The sequence below is a fragment of the Pipistrellus hanaki genome, assembly GCF_964339955.1.
Source record: "Pipistrellus hanaki genome assembly, chromosome: 5".
Taxonomy (NCBI): Eukaryota; Metazoa; Chordata; class Mammalia; order Chiroptera; family Vespertilionidae; genus Pipistrellus; species Pipistrellus hanaki.
In genome coordinates, this window is record NC_140507.1 from 54,164,012 (window position 1) to 54,182,747 (window position 18,736).

The 18,736-nt window shown below is 43.2% G+C and overlaps 1 protein-coding gene across 1 annotated transcript in view; it reads right to left on the minus strand.

The window, feature by feature from the left end:
• Positions 1-13,176: 13,176 nt before the first annotated feature.
• Positions 13,177-18,736, minus strand: part of CPE (carboxypeptidase E) — an 80,448-nt gene continuing 74,888 nt past the window's right edge. The window contains exons 7-9 of the mRNA XM_084884421.1: positions 18,259-18,358; positions 14,757-14,875; positions 13,177-13,987 (exon numbers count right to left, since the gene is read on the minus strand). Of these exons, the coding sequence (XP_084740547.1) occupies positions 13,889-13,987; positions 14,757-14,875; positions 18,259-18,358 (318 nt within the window). The 3' untranslated portion in view covers positions 13,177-13,888. The remainder of the gene's footprint in view (positions 13,988-14,756; positions 14,876-18,258; positions 18,359-18,736) is intronic.

Sequence of the window (18,736 nt, forward strand, 5' to 3'; positions counted from 1 at the left end):
CAAAATGCAGAGGAGCATGTTGTCAATCAATGCAAAAGCAGTAACGTGGGCTGCGAATCCCAGGCTGCAGCTGCAATTCTAGTTTGTTTCACCACGTGTGATGGCCATGCCAGGTCTCCTTCACCTGAACACCTGTACAGGTGGTTCCCACCTGAGAAAAGCAGGATGTGTTGCCCCAATTCCCTTTTCAGTTGTAATTTTGTAGGCAAGTCAAGACAGTGCTTCTTCAGTTAAACAGATCCTATGATAAAGTTGATAATGATCTGCTAACAAGATCCAAACTCAATGGAAGGACTGTAAGAGATCCTAATACCACTTTCAGGAAGGGAAACCGTACCCGTGCTTGCTTATTCTGTTCCATTGGTTATTTTTAAATTTGCTAGCAGCGATTTGAAAAAGATTGTTTCATTTCTTAATAAGATTAGAAGAGCACCTATATATACAAAAACAAATCGCTAGTAATTTATTAAGTTGTCCCAAAGGCGTTAGCTTTCTCTCTTTGAAATCTTACACCTCTGCAAAGATTTGCATTTGGCATCACAGAATTTGAAAGAAAGCCGCCCTCTGCAGATATAAATCAGGAAAAGGTGACAGTGGCAGAGGGTTTTTCTGTTCTGTTTCCTTGTGGGTTTGTGTGTAGGGAAAGGGGACTTGTTTTGCCAAATGTTAATATAACATAACCAGGAAAGTTATCTGGTTATCTAGAAGTCTCTATTCTCAGCAGCAGTCCTATCTGACTTGCTTTTCATAATTATTTTTTTTAATCCTCACCTGAGGATATTTTTTCCATTGATTTTTAGAGAGAGTGGAAGGAAGGGAGGAGAGGGAGAGAAACATCAATGTGAAAGAGACACATTGACTGGTTGCCTCTCCCACACGCCCCGACCAGGGCCAGGGATGGAACCTGCAACTATTTGATCCACAGGCCAACACTCTAACCACCAAGCAAAACTGGCTAGGGCTGCCTTGCACTTTTTCTTTTAATATACTTTTATTGATTTCAGAGATGAAGGGAGAGAGAGAGAGAAGCATCAATGATGAGAGAGAATCCTTGATCAGTTGCCTCTTGCACACCGCACACTGAGCCCCAAACCAGGAATCAGGGAACAAACCGTGACCTTCTAGTTCATAGGTTGAGGCTCAACCATGGAGCCACGCCAGCCGGGGCCTGACTTGCTCTTTAACTTGTATACTGCTCATATGTAGCTAGCAACAAGTGTAAAAGGCCCCAGTGGTGTCCACAGAGATACATTTAAATCGGGAGAAACCCCTATCAGGTTGTCTCCATTTTAGACGGGGAGCCACATTGATATCTCTTTTGTATTCTTATTTCTTGCCATAGCAAGTTTCAAAACAAGCTGGCACTAAGTTTCAGGTTTTTACACCGAGAGTCATCACTGTGTGGTAACTATGCATAGGTGTGTAGAAAGGCAGCCAGCGTTGAGATAATTAAGCAGTTTTACAATCAAATTAGGCTGGGTTTGAGATTCCTCTCGGCACATGCTGCTGTGTGAACTAGAGAAGTACCCACGAGAAACATATAATGTACATGTTAATAAGAAAAAGTAAAAACATTCCTGAAAATAGCCTTTAATTTTAGAATTTATAACATGACAGTCTAATTTTAAATGTCCCTGTAAAGCTTATTTTTTTCCTCTAATTATAAGTTAAAAGGCCTCATCTCACAGGAGGCAAAAAGGGAAAAGGATAGATACATATCTTACATGTTATTCATCAAAGAGATATTTAAATTAATAGTTGCCTTTGTAAAGCCAAGACTTCCTATAAATCACTCACATCCTATCGTGGCATGCTGTAATCTGATCATCCAGTTGCCTCTCACCCAGCTCAGATTCTCAACAAAAGAAGTTTTCATGGGGGAGGGTCCCACCAGAACACAAGCCCCCTGAGGACAGGATTTGGGTCTGTGGGTTCAGTGTAGTCTGCTCAGCACCTGGAGAAATTTTGGGGACAAATAGTTGTGTGACTGAAGTTTCAATCTTTCAAGAGAAAGACATCCTTTTTTCGTCCAAAGATAGCATACAGTACATTAGGTCTCTATTAGGTGAGAGAAAGGATTAGGTGAAGACCAGAAATAGAGCCTGAAGGTGAACTCTAACCAGGTCTAGGCGGTGGAATGATTTGGTGCCAGACTTAGCATGCCACTCTAGGTTGCCAATTACTAACACATAACAAAAATATCATAGAGCAGAAACAATTCCAAAGTGAAATACTGAGCATATTATATATAATACGTATATATTTAAGAGATAATGCAACACAATTCTGGCAGTAAACTACATAGCACACAAAGGAAATACAAGTGAACTAATCCTTCATTGCAGTTTATACATTGGTATCCATCTATCATACAAAAAAAGAGAAGAAAATACTGGATCTTATGTTTAGTGACTACATGTTAAACTTATTTGAATTCTACACATTTGGACAAGGTGGGAGGGAGGGCACCACTCCAATCTGGGACCCCTCGAGGGATGTTGGACTGTAGGATCGGACCTAAACCTCTCGCAATCCAGGACCACTGGCTCCTAACCACTCACCTGCCTGCCTGCCTAATACTTCCAACTGCCCTCCCCTGCCAGCCTGGTTGCTCTCAATGGCCTTCCCCTGACAGCCTGGTTGCCCCCAACTGCCCTATCCTGCTGGCCTGATCTCAGCCCTAACTGCCTCTGCCTCAGCCCCCACCACCATGGCTTTGTTCAAAAGGAAGTCAGACATCGGAAGATGGCCGGTTGACTTGGTCTAATTAGCATATTACCCTTTTATTGGTATGGGTAGATTATATATAGGATATGATTGCTTTAAAGATTCATTTTCCTCCATCATTTTCCTAACTGCCATGGCCACATACCCAGCGCCGTGATTGTTTGAAGATGCTCTTAGATCATGTAGCAAATAATTCCTTCAGATGTGTGCTTTTAACTGAGCCACTAAATGGACTGCTCAAGGTAGTCAAAACAGTTCAACTGGTGGCTTTGGGGAAAAGCCTTACAGTTAAGCAGAACATTATAGCACATTTTATGGAGGATTATGTGCCTGTTGTTCTCTTTGAAGTGTCAGCATGGCGTGACTGAACACAAATCCTCCCGGTGCTCCTGGGCACTCTGCAGTCTGAAACTTGTCCAGGGTTATTGCCTCACTGCACTATAAAACATCCAACATCAGCCAAAAGGTGAGAACTCTGTTGTTATTGCAGCTGTACTCCTTTTCCTGGAATTTTGAAATCTCAAGAGAAAAAAAAACAATTTAGAATCTACAGAGTAAAGGTAGGTGTGATAGTTGAATCTCATAACTCATCCCACTGCTTTAGCGTAGGACAAAGCCTGTGGAAATGTGACTTAAAATCTAAAGCCGGAGTCTCTGAGCACCAGAGACTCAAGAGCTCTTAGATGGGGCCCAGCCAGCATGGCTCAGTGGTTGAGCATCGACCTATGAACCAGGAGGTCACGGTTCAATTCCCGGTCAGGGCACATGCATGGGTTGCAGGCTCGATCCCCAGTGTGGGGTGTGCAGGAGGCGGCTGATCAATGATGCTCTCTCATCATTGATTTTTCTATCTCTCACTCCTCTTCCTCTCTGAAATAAATAAAAATATATTTTTAAAAATCTAAAGTTGGAGTCTCTGACTACCAGAAGTGGGATCAGAAGCTCTTGGGTAAAATGTGAGAGAAGGCTTAGCCACCTCTGCTCTTGATGGATGGAAGCACTGCCTCAGTACAACTAAGGCACAGACCCAGGAAGAATGCTAATTTAAATGCGCCTAACCCACCAAACACCATGCTTAGCCTAGCCTACCTTAAAGGCCCCGGGACCGGATACTGTCATCAAGCCAGATGCTGTAATCAAGCATTGCACAGGCCAACAGCGCTGCAAAACCTCCAAACCCCTCAGCTCTCCCTCCACCCCAAGGCCTGGTGCTCTCCCTCCTCCTCCCAAAGTTCCCCGTTCCCAGCCCTGCCCCCACACTCCTTCACTTGCCTTTGAAGTGAGAAACAAATGAGGAAAGGAGGCACCCTCCAACTACCTTGCCCCAAAATAACCTCTCACCTCACTTCTGAGTTTTCCCTCTTTTGACATTGCCTGACTCCCTGAGATCGCTGGAAAAATTGAATTCTGGTCTTAGACAAAAATTCAAACACCAACCCCAAATCCTCTTCCACAAAAACAAAGCAACTGAGCATGTGCAACGAAATGCTAAATGGAAGTCTTATTTTCCTTGAGCTACCAACTGTCATTACCAAGACACACTCAGGCTTCTGTTCTCCAGTTCCTTATTCTGTAAATAAAAAGAAAAAGAAAAAAATCTCTACTCTATATTTGTTTGTTTTTCTTGGTTTGGCCAGAACAATTCTATATGCTTTCAATACTCATGTGTCTAAGAAATGTTTCTACTATTTTATTTTAAGCTGATGACATAGTTCTCTAAACACATTTGTTTGTTTTAAAAAGGCAGAAGGCTACTTTCCATAAATCATGACTCTATACAGAAAAAAAAATACATCAATCGGTGTTTATAAGCAGATGTTCGCATACTTTACCTCCACTCATTCTCACAATGGGAGTGGGGTTTTTTGTTTTGTTTTGTTTTTTTGCTTTTGGATTATGAAATTAAGTTTCTGAGAGAGCCAGTCACCTACCTGCCCTATATGACGCATTTTCAAAGAGTCTAGAATGAACCTAGAGATGTCCTAGCCCAGAGCCCATGCCCTTTCATGGTCCCAAACCGCAGTCTGTGCGCTGGGCCCTCCCTTGTGCTGTAGAGTAGGGCAACTGGAGCTGAGTAGAGGGCACTGGAATGTATCCTAGTGCCCAATACCCATGGGGCCGCAGTGGCCAGGGAGAGGGCTCTACCGAACACTTCTGTAGCGTGCAAATGCCTGTTGAAAAACAGCCACTTCGCCCTAACCCATTTAGCTCAGTGGATAGAGCGTCGGTCTGCGTACTGAAGGGTCCCAGGTTCGATTCCGGTCAAGGGCATGTACATTGGTTGCAAGCACATCCCCAGTGGGGAGTGTGCAGAAGGTGGCTGATCGATGTTTCCCTCTCATCAATGTTTCTAACTCTCTATCACTCTCCCTTTCTCTCTTTAAAAAATGAAGAAAATATATTTTTTTAAAAGAAAAAAAAAACCAGCCACTTCTCTCACCAAAGTCTATGCACTAATAACTTTAAAAACAACTGTGAAACAGCCTAGTCCTGGCCCATATATAAAAGCTACAACTTTGCCCCTCTATTTCACATGCGATTTCCTTCTTGTACCCATGCTTCTATCCCCTTGCTATTAGTCTTAGAGCTCAGAGGGCACGAATGCCAGAACAGATGGGCTCTGGTCTCTGACAGAGAATTCCAGGCCAAACCCAATCTAAACAGGCTGGGCTAAGAGTGCTGAGTGTTCGTCTTCTTTTCCTCATGACCTCCGATGGCCTCAACCTGAGTTCACCTTGTGCCTCGTCATTTCTCCTTGGCCCTGCGGACACAGCCAGGCTTATTTACCTGACAGATTCCGTGATGGGCTTTTTTCACACCTACTCTAATTCACTGCTCAAAGGATGCCAAAATAAGCCCGAGGCAAGCACCAGGTAGCATTCAATGGGCGTTTATGATGACCTGGACTTCGGCACTGGGCTAACCCCTTCCTGGGGATCACCAGGGGTGAGTGCATGTGGAGGGAAGAGAAAAGAAGAGTGAAAGGATCGCCCTCTGCAGTGTGGCTTCCAGCAAACGGGAAGCACCAAATACAGCGGAGGCCTGCTGCGCGCTTAGGTGTATATTGGTATCCTGCAATATTTCCTCACTGGCTACCCAGCATGCCCTGGCCTACTCCTGTCTCCTAAATAATGGTCTTTAAAGGACAGTGGCTCAGAGTGGTGTTGGGGGGGGGGGAGAGACAAGGGGAGAGAATTGCAAGAACAGGACAAAGTCTGACATTCAAATATTATCAGAAGTTTACGTACATGGCAATATTTTAAAACCAAAAGGTTGCATGACCTGAACTCCACAAAGAGCATGTGTACAATGAAGAATATTTGTGGCAACGTGTTACCACCAAGCAGCTTGAGGCAGGGCCTCTTTTTCTCACTTGGATACTGTTACACATTTGCTTTTGTCCTCTAGCAAAACAACCTCTTACAAGAAAAAATCCCTTTTAAAATTCAGAAACACCTTCTTCCCAAGCAATTCTCCACAATTTTACCCCCGACAGCATCTTAACTGTTTTTGCTATGGCTTGGCACACATCTGTATGGAAATATCTGTCATCATCATCTCACACAGATCAATAGCACAGTAGCTTTTCCACATAATCTCATTTGTTCTTTAAACCCTACACTATTCTGATACGTAAGCAGGAAACGTATTTCAAAATGCCCTGTCAGCGACGTTTCAAGGCAGCTTATTTCAGCTCTCTCTAAGAATTGGACATTCTTCACACAAGAGAAGCAGGTCTATTTAATACAGAGTGTAGCCAAAAGCAGACGTGGCATCACCTGCCTGCCTGTCCTCTCTCTCCCATCCCCGCTCCCTCCAACCCCAGTGGGTGTGGTAGACACTGAAGACGGTGCTAACAGCTCCTGGGCACAGCTGGCTATGTAGGTAGAAATGAGGATAGATGTGGAGAGAGAGAGAGGAAGAAGGAGATGGAGTGGGAGAAGAGGAAGAAGACAGTCCTCTATCAGAAGGATAGATTGGACGCAGAGCATCATCCCACGCTGCAGATTTGCCACCAACGGCAACACCTCCACCCTCACCCTCACCCCCACCGCCTGGCCCCCTCTTGCCCTGGCCATGCCCTGTGTTATCAGTGCCAGTTTTCACTGACTCCTCTCCCCCCTGAAGCTGCTACATCAGACTCTGCTGCTTCATTGCATTCCTCGGATTCACCCCAGGAAGGGTGTGGCGGTGGAGGGAGTCTGTTTAAGATTTGATTGCTTGTCTTGCTCAGGGAGTCAGCATTACTGACATTTGCGAGTCATAACATTGTATGTCCAGAATTTGCTGGCAGTACAGAGCTATTTCTGAGTCACCGTGTGTTTGAATCAAAATATACTCCCCATCCAGTGTTAAAGATTTTAGTGTGCTTCCATTTTCACCTTCTCTTGCATGCTACAGGAAGTTCCTATATGTAGACATATGAGATGGTTTAATAAATACCATTTTAATAAATATCTGAAAGCAACTAAGCTGTTTTCTCCTTAAGCACTGAGGTTCTAAAAAGTGCCGAACTCACCTGGTCTGCCATTGGAGGCGTCAACAAGTCGCAGCTGCTGCGCAGGTAGGCCTTCTGAGCTGGGTCCCGGTGCCTTATTCTCTACCACACCGCCTGCTCTCAGTTCACCCTTCCCGACGTCTCATCTATTCAATATTTGGTTGCAGTTTCTCATATTCGTCAATAGTGAGGCCCTAGCCGGTTTGGCTCCGTGGGTAGAGTGTCAGCCTGAGGACTGAAGATCCTGGGTTCGATTTCGGTGGAGGCACATGCCTAGGTTGTGGGCTGATCCCCAGTAGGAGGTGTGCAGGGGGCAGCCAATCAATGGTTCTCTCTCAACATTGATGTTTCTACCTCTCTCTCCCTCTCCCTTCCTCACTCAAATCCATAAAAATATATATTTTCTTAAACAGTGAGAGAAGCAACATAACTCTTCATGAAGATCCTGTTTCATTCAGGAGACCTGCTTTCAGATAAGGCAGGGCAGATTCCCGAATGAGGACCTGGGCTCTTGGGGTCAGGGTCGGGACTGGGGGACTTACAAGGTTGTGGAGAAGGTCAAGCGGGTTCCCCAGAGCAAGCTGACCGGAGAGTGGCTGGGGCTACGGGAGACATCCCCCGCCCCCCTTCCCCCCAGGAAGGCCCTTCCAGAGGGAGAGCCCGCGGGAAGGAGGAGAAAGAAGAGTCTGCGCTGTTTGATTTGGACTGCTTTCCTGGCTAATCACCGTGTGGAGAGGCCCAGAGGGGCAGGGGGAGCAAAGGAAGATAGAGGGCACAGAAGAGAAGGAGAGACGGCAGGCAAAGGGGAGTTATGGAAGCTTGCGGCAGACAAAATGCATATGAGGGACAGCTGATCAGAAAAGCAGACATGCAAGAGAAACGGGCCCCCTAGTTTATGTTGCAAAAACTCAAAAATAATGACACTGGGTTGAAAGTGAGTCCTAAATTGGGGGTGGATTTCTGCTTTTCCTGTTTGTTTGTTTGTTTGTTTGTTTGTTTGTTTGTATAACCCCAGCGAACCTGCCAATGCTGGGCAGGCCAGCCAATGAGCAGCAGGCCACGTGCAGCGGTGCGGCCGGGGTCACAGCTGCCCCAGTTGGGAAGTTGGCGCTGAGAGAGTCTTGCGCTGTGACTGCCGGGGGCATGTTCTCCCTGCTGCGTGGGTGACAAAAAAGGAAGAGGAGACAACACCGCCAGAGTTTGTGTGGGCAGGAGCCTGCGGACCCACTTGGCACAGGACTCAGCCACACAGCCAGCGTCTCCTCCTCCTTTCACATCTGCTCAGTGTGTGCGCGGGCGCCCCCTGCAGCCCGACAGGGAGCACACGTGAAGGTGAGGGCCCCGAGGAGTGCTCCTGACACTGGTGCTTTCTGAGTTAATGACAGGCATACTTGGCTTTGAGTGGCCTCTGTACGTTTCATGCACAAGGAAATAGCTTCCAGGTTTAAAGCGAAAAATGCTGTACCACCCACTGCTTTCATCTTCCCCTAACCAGACCCCCCAAATCCCACAACAGAGAAGCCATGGCAACACAGGGATAAAGCCCTGGTTAGACTCAAGGCGATTTTCTCACCACCTCGCTCTTCAAAGTTGAGGTTTTACATAGACACAGAGGAAAGGCTGCAGTGATGTTTCTGCAGCAAAGGGCAGCTGTCGGCATAGACTGCGGGCAGCCGCTCTGAGGTGGCGACATGGCCAGAGCAGGGGAGGGAAGTGGGCCTGGTAGCGTGAGGGCTGGCTGACTTTTCAGGAATTTGCAGAATAAATATTAGTGTGACTGTGGGATAGTCCAAAAGGCACTGTTAGCCAGAGGGTGCACTGGGAAATTGAAAGAGGCATTTAACCAGCAAACGAAGAACAAGGCATTGTTGTGATGTTCAAACTCATGAGACCAGACTCAAACACTGATTCTGCTACTCAAAAAAAAAAAAAAAAAAAAAAAAAGTCATCGTATCATCTTCTGATTTACATATTTTGTACGTGTTATGTTTTGTTTTATGATTACGAACTGTGATTTTTTTAAGAATTCCTTAAATAGCTGTTTATTAGTTAATTTTCTTAAGTCTATGGGTAAGATGATTTCAGCCAGATTTTAAGGCCCAGAGCCTGTAGTTTAATTCTGAAAAATTATATAGAAAATAAATGTGAGAACAAGATTGTTTTTCTCAGTTTTGTAGTGATTCCAGTTGGTCATTTTTAAGTGTTTGTAAAGTAAAAAGGGAGTGATATGTATGTCTATTCCATCAGTGTTTTCTTCTCAGTAAGTTTCTGAGTGTGCCAGGTTGCTTGCTGAAGCTAAGGCTCTGATTTTATTTATAGATTAATATTGGAACATCATTGTTCAAGTGTATGCTGCTCACCTGGCACTGTGTGCTCCCTCTTCTCTCAACACACATTCATTCATCCATTCGTTAAACAAGCATCTGTGGATAGACATTCACATCCAATTACCCAGAACTTCTGGGCAAAGTCCCTCCACCTTCTATCTTTTTTAAATTGAATTATAACTATATATAACATCATATTTGTTTCTAGTGTTCAATGTAATGATGCAACATTTGTGTACATTGTGAAATGACCACCACTATAAGTCTAGTTGACATCTGTCACCATACATAATTGCTAAATTTTTTCCTTGTGATGAGAACTTTAAAGACCTACCTCCTTAGGAATTTTCAAATATTCAATACAGTATTATTAATACAGTCATCATGCTATACATTACATCCCCGTGTCTTATTTTATAACTGAAAGTGGGGCCAAGCAAACAGAAATTTTAATCAGCCACTTATTTGCTGTGAGGTGAGGAATATAAATTCTGAGTCTGTTTCTTCATCTGTTAAATAGTAATGCTGCAATACTTCCTTAGTGTTATAAAAGGATTTCAAAATATTGCAGCCCTAGCTGGTTTGGCTCGGTGGATAGAACATCAGTCTGTGGACCAAAGGGTCCCAGGTTCAATTCCAGTCAAGGGCATGTACCTAGCTTCCAGGCTCTTCCTTGGCCTGTGCCCTGGCCAGGGCTTATGCAGGGGTCAACTAATGGATGTTTTTCTCACACCCATATTTCTCTCTGTCTTTCCTCTCTCTTTCATTCTCTCTAAAATATCAATGGGAAAATGTCCTCAGGTGAGGATTAAAAAATAAAATAAGAAAGTATTGCATTTAGTTACCTAGCACTGAGTGTAGCACAAGACACATGCTCCGTGATGGTCATCATGATGAGTCCAGTGATGACGGCCTTGGGCAGAGACCATGGCGGTGTGCTTGTCTACTCTCTTGTAGAGACCACACGGTATTTAGTAATTCCTGAATAAATCTCCAAAATAATAGGAATGGAAGAAACAGCCAAGATAGGTTAAGAAATAGGAGAGGTAGAACAAATTGCAACAACCGACAAAGCCAGCCCGTGGCCGCTGGCTTCATGGAAATTTCCAACAAACAAGCTTCATCAGGGTGGTTTTTCCTGTGAGGCATTATAGGGTGGGCTGCACTGATCACCCTTCACCGGGCTAAGCCAAACCTTTGCTCTGCTTTTAAAAACACCGATTCTTGGGGAATTTTGCATGCAGTTCAATGAATCATATAAAACTAAAGTATGTACTGCCCTAGAAACCCATGTTATGATTGAGTTGATTCATAAGCTGGCTCTCTAGTCGAAAAACTTTAAGGGTAAAAAATCAGAACTTTTGTAAGTACCTAAAATGAGGTTTACTAAGAACTGCAAAGCATGGATGTAGTGTATGACAAGCTGGGTCTAAAGAGGCCAGGCACATTCTATCCTGACATTTCTGAGGCACAAACTCCAAATGCCATCTAGTCCCAACCACAGAAGACAACCTTTACGAGAACTGGGAAAAGAGACAGTGAGTCATACGTTGGAACAAATAATGGTTTTTAAGCCTCCCACAACATCCAGTGATGGAAAGGTTTCAGAAGTTGTGCAAATAAAATAATATCAAAGTTCATACTTCCCAAGGTCTTTTTCATGGTGATAAAAATAAAATCTTGTTGCCCTGGAAAAAAAAAAAAAATCATGTTTCTCTTCCTGTAAGTAATATCTACCTTCATTTATGTGAAGAATTGAAAGTCAACATGTGAATTGAAATAAGTTATTCTTTCCATAGCAATGTGTCTGATTTTCATTGAAAATTGGAGAGGGTGCAAAGTTCAAAACATGTTCATTATTTCATTAAAATCAACTGCCCAGCCCCCTCCCTTTCTGGTTTTTGTTACCTAAAACAATTCGGCTTTGTTGTTCATAATCCAGATCTCTTTAACCCTGAGCCCTCATATCCTCCGTGTTCTTGTCTGTTCTAATCCTTAGTTTCAAATCAAAGCAAAAGCCTTACTGCAGTTTTCATTTTATGCTAAGTTTAGATGAGGCAATCATGTGACATAACCTCCAAAAGGTCAGTACCATCTTGGACTGTATTAAGAGAAGTACTGTCTTCATAAAGTGAGAGATATTGGCCAGTGTTACTTTTGCAAAACAAAACAAACAAAATAACACCACACTTAAAAGCATTAAAGTATTATACCTCTTAAAAGATTTTAGGAATTCAACATAAAATGCCAATTTCTCCCATTCTGAGTTCAGAACCAGTTGAAAAATAAGACACAGGAAGCCAATACAGGTTAAACTGTCAGCTTTATTATTTAACTAATTGGAAAAAATGACATTTGATCTATGGACCAAAGATTAATACTCTATGCTCACAAAGCCCTCCCTGCATTCCCAAACACACGCCCAGAGCCTACCTCAGCATCCAGGGGACTTCAGAGCTGTGTCTGCCTGGGGCAGGGAACACTGGAGAAGGTGAAGCTTGCAGTCCTTTGATAAGAGTTGTTTTCCCCCAATTCACTCATCTGTCATCACCTGACCTCTGTAAGGTGTGTCAGGGGTGGGGCTAGAGGCCAGGAGTATTATTCCAGTGGAGGTCCTTCAACTCAGAAACATTGACCAATGAGGGGAGTTTCCTTCCCAACAGTACTCAATTCTAGACCCTTCATTAGTTAACTCAGAGCAGGCTGAGAGCATGACCAGGGCAGTGGGGACCTTCAAGTCCTGTATAATCACGAATAGTTGCAAGGACAAGACTACATGGAAACCACTGAACAGGTAGTTGACTTGCTTCTAGACATATATTCTACTTGCTTCCTCCACCATACCTGCTGCATCCTGTTCAGTTAGGAGAGGCCATGTGACTAGTTCTGGCCAATGAAATGTGAGCAGAGCTGGTATGTGTCACCTGCGGGCTAAGGCAATGAAAACTCAGTTATTGGTTCTTCAGTCTCCCTTTCCCTCTTCTGCAATGACTGCAGAGGTCTCTACACAGTGTAGAGAAAAGCCATATTTCTGTCTTCTGCCCAGTACAGTTACCTGAATAAGAAATATGCTTCTATTGTGCATAACCTGCTATATGTATTCAAGAGTCTATTATTACAACAGTTAACACTATTTTTTTTAAAAAAATTCTGTAACTGCAATACTCATCAACTAAACCAACACACACAGACAAACACGCACACACACGACACCCCTACCCTCAGTCACTCTGCATTGCTCACACCTACTCATATTTTAGGTCTGGGCCTATATGCATCAGAAGCCATCCTTGAGTCACCCCATCCAAGTCTGGTTAAGTTGTTCTGACACTATTCTTTCTTCTCATTTTACTCTTTACAAATTCATTATTACATATTCATTTGTGTGTATTATAAATTTAAAGTCTGTGGCCACAGTTGAACCAAAAGATCCAAGGAATCAGAACCTTTTGTCCACTGCAATAACAGACATGGAGCCTGCACTATGCTTAGCAGATATCAGTCAGTGAATAAGTTTGAAAATGCAGAGGATGCTCAAATGAGTATGCCAAGGGAATGCTTTCTTATCACGAGACCACAACTCTAGACCAAAATCATAAGAGCATTAAAATACAAACCATGGGGTGGTGTTGTTTTTTAACCTTTATTCATTGAGAGTGCAATTCTGGGCTAATCTACAACCAAGAGAGAACCTAAACTTCAAAAGAATGTTAACAGGCAGTAGAGAATAGCAGTATAGCCCCTGTATGTACAAGCAAGAAGTCAGTTTCCATCCCCTTCAGAAAACCTCTTGCTAACCACTTACATTTTCTTCCCATCAAAAAATGCATTAACAAGATCATGCTTACATAGCTAGTCAGCACAAGAGACAAATGACAATAGTATACTGAACTATTCAGGTCTTTCGATATAGGCTCACAACTCCAAGCTGTAGCTATTGACCTTTTCAATGGCATTCATTATGTGACATTGTCACCAATTATATTAAAAGGCATTCATTAATTTTTAAAAGCTAGAATAACTCAAAAAATTCAGCACTGTAAATAACACATGGAATATTATTGTATTTAAGCCTAAGATAGCCAGACCACTTAAATCTTTTCTACAATCCCTTGCATAATATGTGTAGGAAAATGAATGTTATGTAAGAAGAAATAGCGCGAGTTAGTGCATTTTTACCTAAGAGTTTAATTATTTATTTTAAGTGATGTCTATTACTATTTAAATGGTTGAAAATAAGTCAATGTTAAAAATTAACTGCACAAACTCTAAAAGGAAATGACTACGGTACATCAGACTACATTGTAGAGAACAAAAGCAGCTAATTAGACCCTTTTTAAAAATTTAAAGTTTCTGACATCATTTTCCACCATTCCATCAATTCTTCCTTTTCCTCCTCTTTCCTTTCAGAAAATGACTCCAGTTCAAAATCAACCTAAAAAAGAAAATCAGGAATATATTGTTAGCAATGTGCATATATATTTTTAAAAGCTGAAATGAATTTTTTTCAAAAAATAGTAAATCACAGAGCTTTTAGGATAAGCTCCATTTAACCACTTGAATTAAATACCTTTTATACCCTAAAAAATCTCTCATGATGAAAGATACTTTGCGGGGAGTGGGGGGAATACAATCCAAAACTATTATGTTTGAACTGGGCTTTGATCTAGTAGCTTTGTAGGATTATTTAAAGGCAGGTTATTTCAAGGCAGATTATGGAAAGGCAGTCTTTAATAAGGACTTTAGTAAAGCCGGGAAAAAGATGTCGTTTATAATTAAATTTCTGCCTTTGACTATTCAGTGCGCTTCTCCTGTCAACATTGAATGTTCTCCTCCTATGCAACTCAGTGTCCTGACATCCCAAACCACTAGGCTCTGCCTTCCAGAATCTCGAATCTGTCAAAGAAACCAACGAAGCACACTCACCCCCAAACCACCACAGAGGCCAAAGGCCGAGGATCTCAAATCTCCTTGGGAAGTAGGCGTCCTCCTCAAGTCCATGGAGAATCGAGAGAGACACAGAGCAAGGGAAGTGCATGTCATCCCCTCCTTTCCTCAGCCTGAGCCGTGGCCGAGGCCGGGCTTAGTGAGACGGTCACTGAGACAACGGTGACCGTTACTATGAAGATTGAATCAAAGCCACTTAACTATGCCTGGCCCACACGAGTGCTTAATAAATCCTAACTGTTAATGTGATTACTTACTCCAACAGCGGGACTGTAAGGAACTGCCACTTTCTTTGTTATTGCCAGGTAGCCTGGAGCCGAGGCTGTAAGTTTATAGTTTCCGGGTACAAGCAGCCTCCAGTAATCGCCATCCTTTGCTGGAAAGGAAACAACATGTCAAATCACATGGCACATACGTGAAAGGCACACTTAGACCAGTGAAGGAGTACCCAGCATGCCTCAGTGCAAGTCCTTTTATTCCCATTTGTAAAGCAGTTATTAATGGAACGCGATTAATTGTAACTGAAGAGTGTGAAACTCTCAGGAGGGCATCAGTTTCCCTATCAATTTTACAGATATGAATGTTAAATCGTCTGATAAATCTCCTACAATAATGACTCTCCATAATCACATCAGGACTAACACAGATTTAAAAAGACATACACAGCCGCCAAGCGGTGGGGTCAGAGCATCTTTTTTATTCTTGTCACGGATCCCCGGGGGCGAAGACAGAATGGCCGGAGATCTAGATAGGTGCTTCACAAAGTATGACCCAAAGACAGTCTCACCAGAATCCCTGAGGCACTTGGTAGACATTTCGATTTCTTAAGCGAAGTCTGTTGGTTGGATTGCTGTCTAGGGACGGTATGTTCAGCAAGTTCTCCAGAGAATTCTTAAGCTGAGTTACTTGTACCCCGAGTTCCCGCCTGACCTGGACTAGCTTCCATGGCCCACCAGTAGAATCACGCTCACCCTTAGGCCTTCAAGTCATTGCTTTTCCCGAGTGGCGATACACGCCTGGCAAACTGCCAACCCTGGGTAACCTGACCTCTCTCCTCTACACCTGCCCTGTGGGGTGCAATGTCACATAAAGGAGCTGGAGAAGACGTGTGCCCACACTGATCTGTCAATGATTCATAAACAACAACCTTGCGCAGGCAATGGGCCTGTCCTGCCTCCCTGCGATCTGTCAGTCTCCCATCCCCCTACGTCATGCAGATCGCTGGGGGACTTGTTGAGATGCAAATTCTAATTCACTAGCACTGGGGTGAGGCTTCTAACAAGCTCCAGGGAGACGCTGATCCAGCTGCCGGAAGGGGCCACACCGTGAGCAGCAAGGTCCCTGGAACAATGCACACTTTCTCCGGTTTCCTCACACGGCTCAGACAGCCTCATCAGCACTCTCAGCCCACGCATTACCTCTTATCTCACGGTGAAAACGAAAACAATCAGCAATACACCAGTCCCCGTCACCATCCCTTCCCATCTACCTCTGGACCCCACATTTCCTTTCAGCTGGCGCTCACTGATCTCCTTCGCTTTGTAGCAATGTTCCTGAGAAGACTGGTCACTACTCTCTACGCTCTCTCCTCTTAATCTTTCTCGGGCCTCCCGGAGCAGGCTGCCACCTCCTTCCCCACTGAAACAGATTTCATCAAGATCTTCCAGTCAGGCCGAAACTGGTTTGGCTCAGTGGATAGAGCGTCAGCCTGTGGACTGAAAGGTCCCAGGTTTGATTCCGGTCAAGGGCACGTATGTTGGTTGCGGGCGCATCCCCAATAGGGGGTGTGCAAAAGGCAGCTGATCAATGATTCTTTCTCATCGATGTTTCTAACTCTCTATCCCTCTCTCTTCCTCTCTGTAAAAAAATCAATTAAATATATTAAAAAAAAAAAAAAAAAAAAAAAAAAAAAAAAAAAAAGATCTTCCACTCAGGCTCACTCACAAGGCTCAGCTGCTTGACACTTCTCATCACTCCTTCTTTCCTGAAAAACCCACAGGCTCCAGGACGGTGCACCCAGACGTCTCTCTACCCTGAACTTCACGGCTGGCTCTGCCTCATCGCCCTGACCTCCAATAGCTGGGGTGTCCCAAAACCCGGCCTCAATTTTTATTCCTTTCTGCCCATGTTCATTCCCTAAGTTAGATTTTACTAAAACTTCCACATCACAGAATGCAGAGAAACTAAGGTCTGTGTGGCACGCCAGGGGTAACAGATAGGAGAGGATTTCTATGGCCAGGAGAGATCGATGCCCAGGTGCCATCTTCAATAGCCGGCCCCCTGGGGCCAAGGAGCCAATATCCTAGTGCAGATTCTCATGTAAGTTTGGAAAGGTGTGCTGGCACTTAGTGTGTTGACAGATTATTGAATATTACATTAATAAATGAAGTTTTAGAGAATCAATAAGGATTCAAAAATACAAGTTATGAATGTGGATGTTAATAGAGGTAATGGTATAAAAGTGGTTTGGGAAATAAGCTTAAAAAAAATGAATTATGCCGAAACCGGTTTGGCTCAGCGGTAGAGCATCGGTCTGCAGACTGAAAGGTCCCAGGTTCGATTCCGGTCAAGAGCATGTACATTGGCTGTGGGCATATCCCCGGTAGGGGGTGTGCAAGAGGCAGCTGGTCGATGTTTCTCTCTCATAGACGTTTCTAGCTCTCTATCTCTCTCCTTTCCTCTCTATGAAAAATCAATAAAAATACATTTTAAAAAAATGAATTATAAGGCCCGAAAATATGTAAAGAGTTTATAGCTAAAAGGTATTAATTCAGTTGTTGGAAAGATCCCAACATCTGACAGTTAAACTAAAATGAGTGGATAAATGTAATTAACAGGAATAGGCAAGTTTTCCGGGAAAATGTATCATTTCGTCTAAATTGGGAAAATTGAAATGTGGTTTAAACCGAGAAACAACTAACATTGACTTCAATCCTGTAACAACCTTGAATGGGTCTTGACTTACTATATGGATTAAATGAAGAAACATATGAGAAATCCTAGATGCACAATATACTGGACGTTATTTTCTTCCTATTCTTTCATTCCCTCCTCAGGTCTACCAATGAACAATTCATTAGCACCATATATAGTTATATAGACATATAGGTATATAAATACATAGATATACAGATATATATTGTCCAAAAAAAGTATATACACGCATTTTTGAATAATTATAAGGCAGTGTTTGTCGAAATGCATCTCATTTTAAATTGTGTATACATTTTTGAGACATATACATATAGGAAGGGAGAAAGAGAGAGAAATGTTGATTTGTTGTTCCACTTGCATTCATTGGTTGATTCTTACATGTGCCCTGACCAGGGACTGAACCTGCAACCTTGGTGTATACGGGATGGCTCTCCAACCAGCTGAGTTACCCCGCCAGGGCCAGCATCTCTTCTTAAGAGAAATAAAGGCACTGGTATTTTAACACTAGTGGGTTCATTTTCCTTTGCCTCACGAACAACAAAGACTGTCCGGTAGATGGCAGCATCTCGCAGCTCTGCAGTGAGATACCTGAGGGAAGGGCGCCATCTGCTGCGCCCCAATTTTTAAACGCAGCAGCCGGCTTGCGTAACTGCCTGAGTGGCTCCCTTTAGGAAATTTAACTAGATTAAAGCGGAGAGAGAGAAGGTAAAGAGATACGAAGCATTTAATTATTTTGCTTAGAACAGCATACGAATTATAACTATGATAACTAATTGTGCTCCTGTATATAATACGAGAGCCTTGGTCATGGCAGAGAACACCCACCAGATGTCACATCGTGGTCTATCCCTTCCACTGAGATGGTTGCATTGGCAATTGGGTTACCTTGAAGGTCTCGAACAAATCCTTTAACTCCCCGGTGTACCTGTGAGAACACCCAAAAAATTCAGATTAGAAAATGACCTAAAAGTCCATCTCATATCAAGCACCTCCTTCTTTTCTAACAGAATTCTGTAGGTCCCCAAAACATGCTCAAAAGGCCACTGAATGATTTGTGCACCCTTTAATCTGCTTTTTCTCAAGTGGGCAAATGAGAGGTAATGCCCTCAAAACTGACATCTTGTTCTGAGTCAAGGAAAGATTTTGCAGTACCTTCTGAACTACCAAAACAAAAACAAAACACACACACAAAAAAAATGATATCTTTAAAATAGTCCTGGTCTTAGCATATTTCATTACTTTCTCTCTGTTTTAAATGGAGTTACCTGTGATTATCTCATATGGTCACTATCAGTTAACAAGA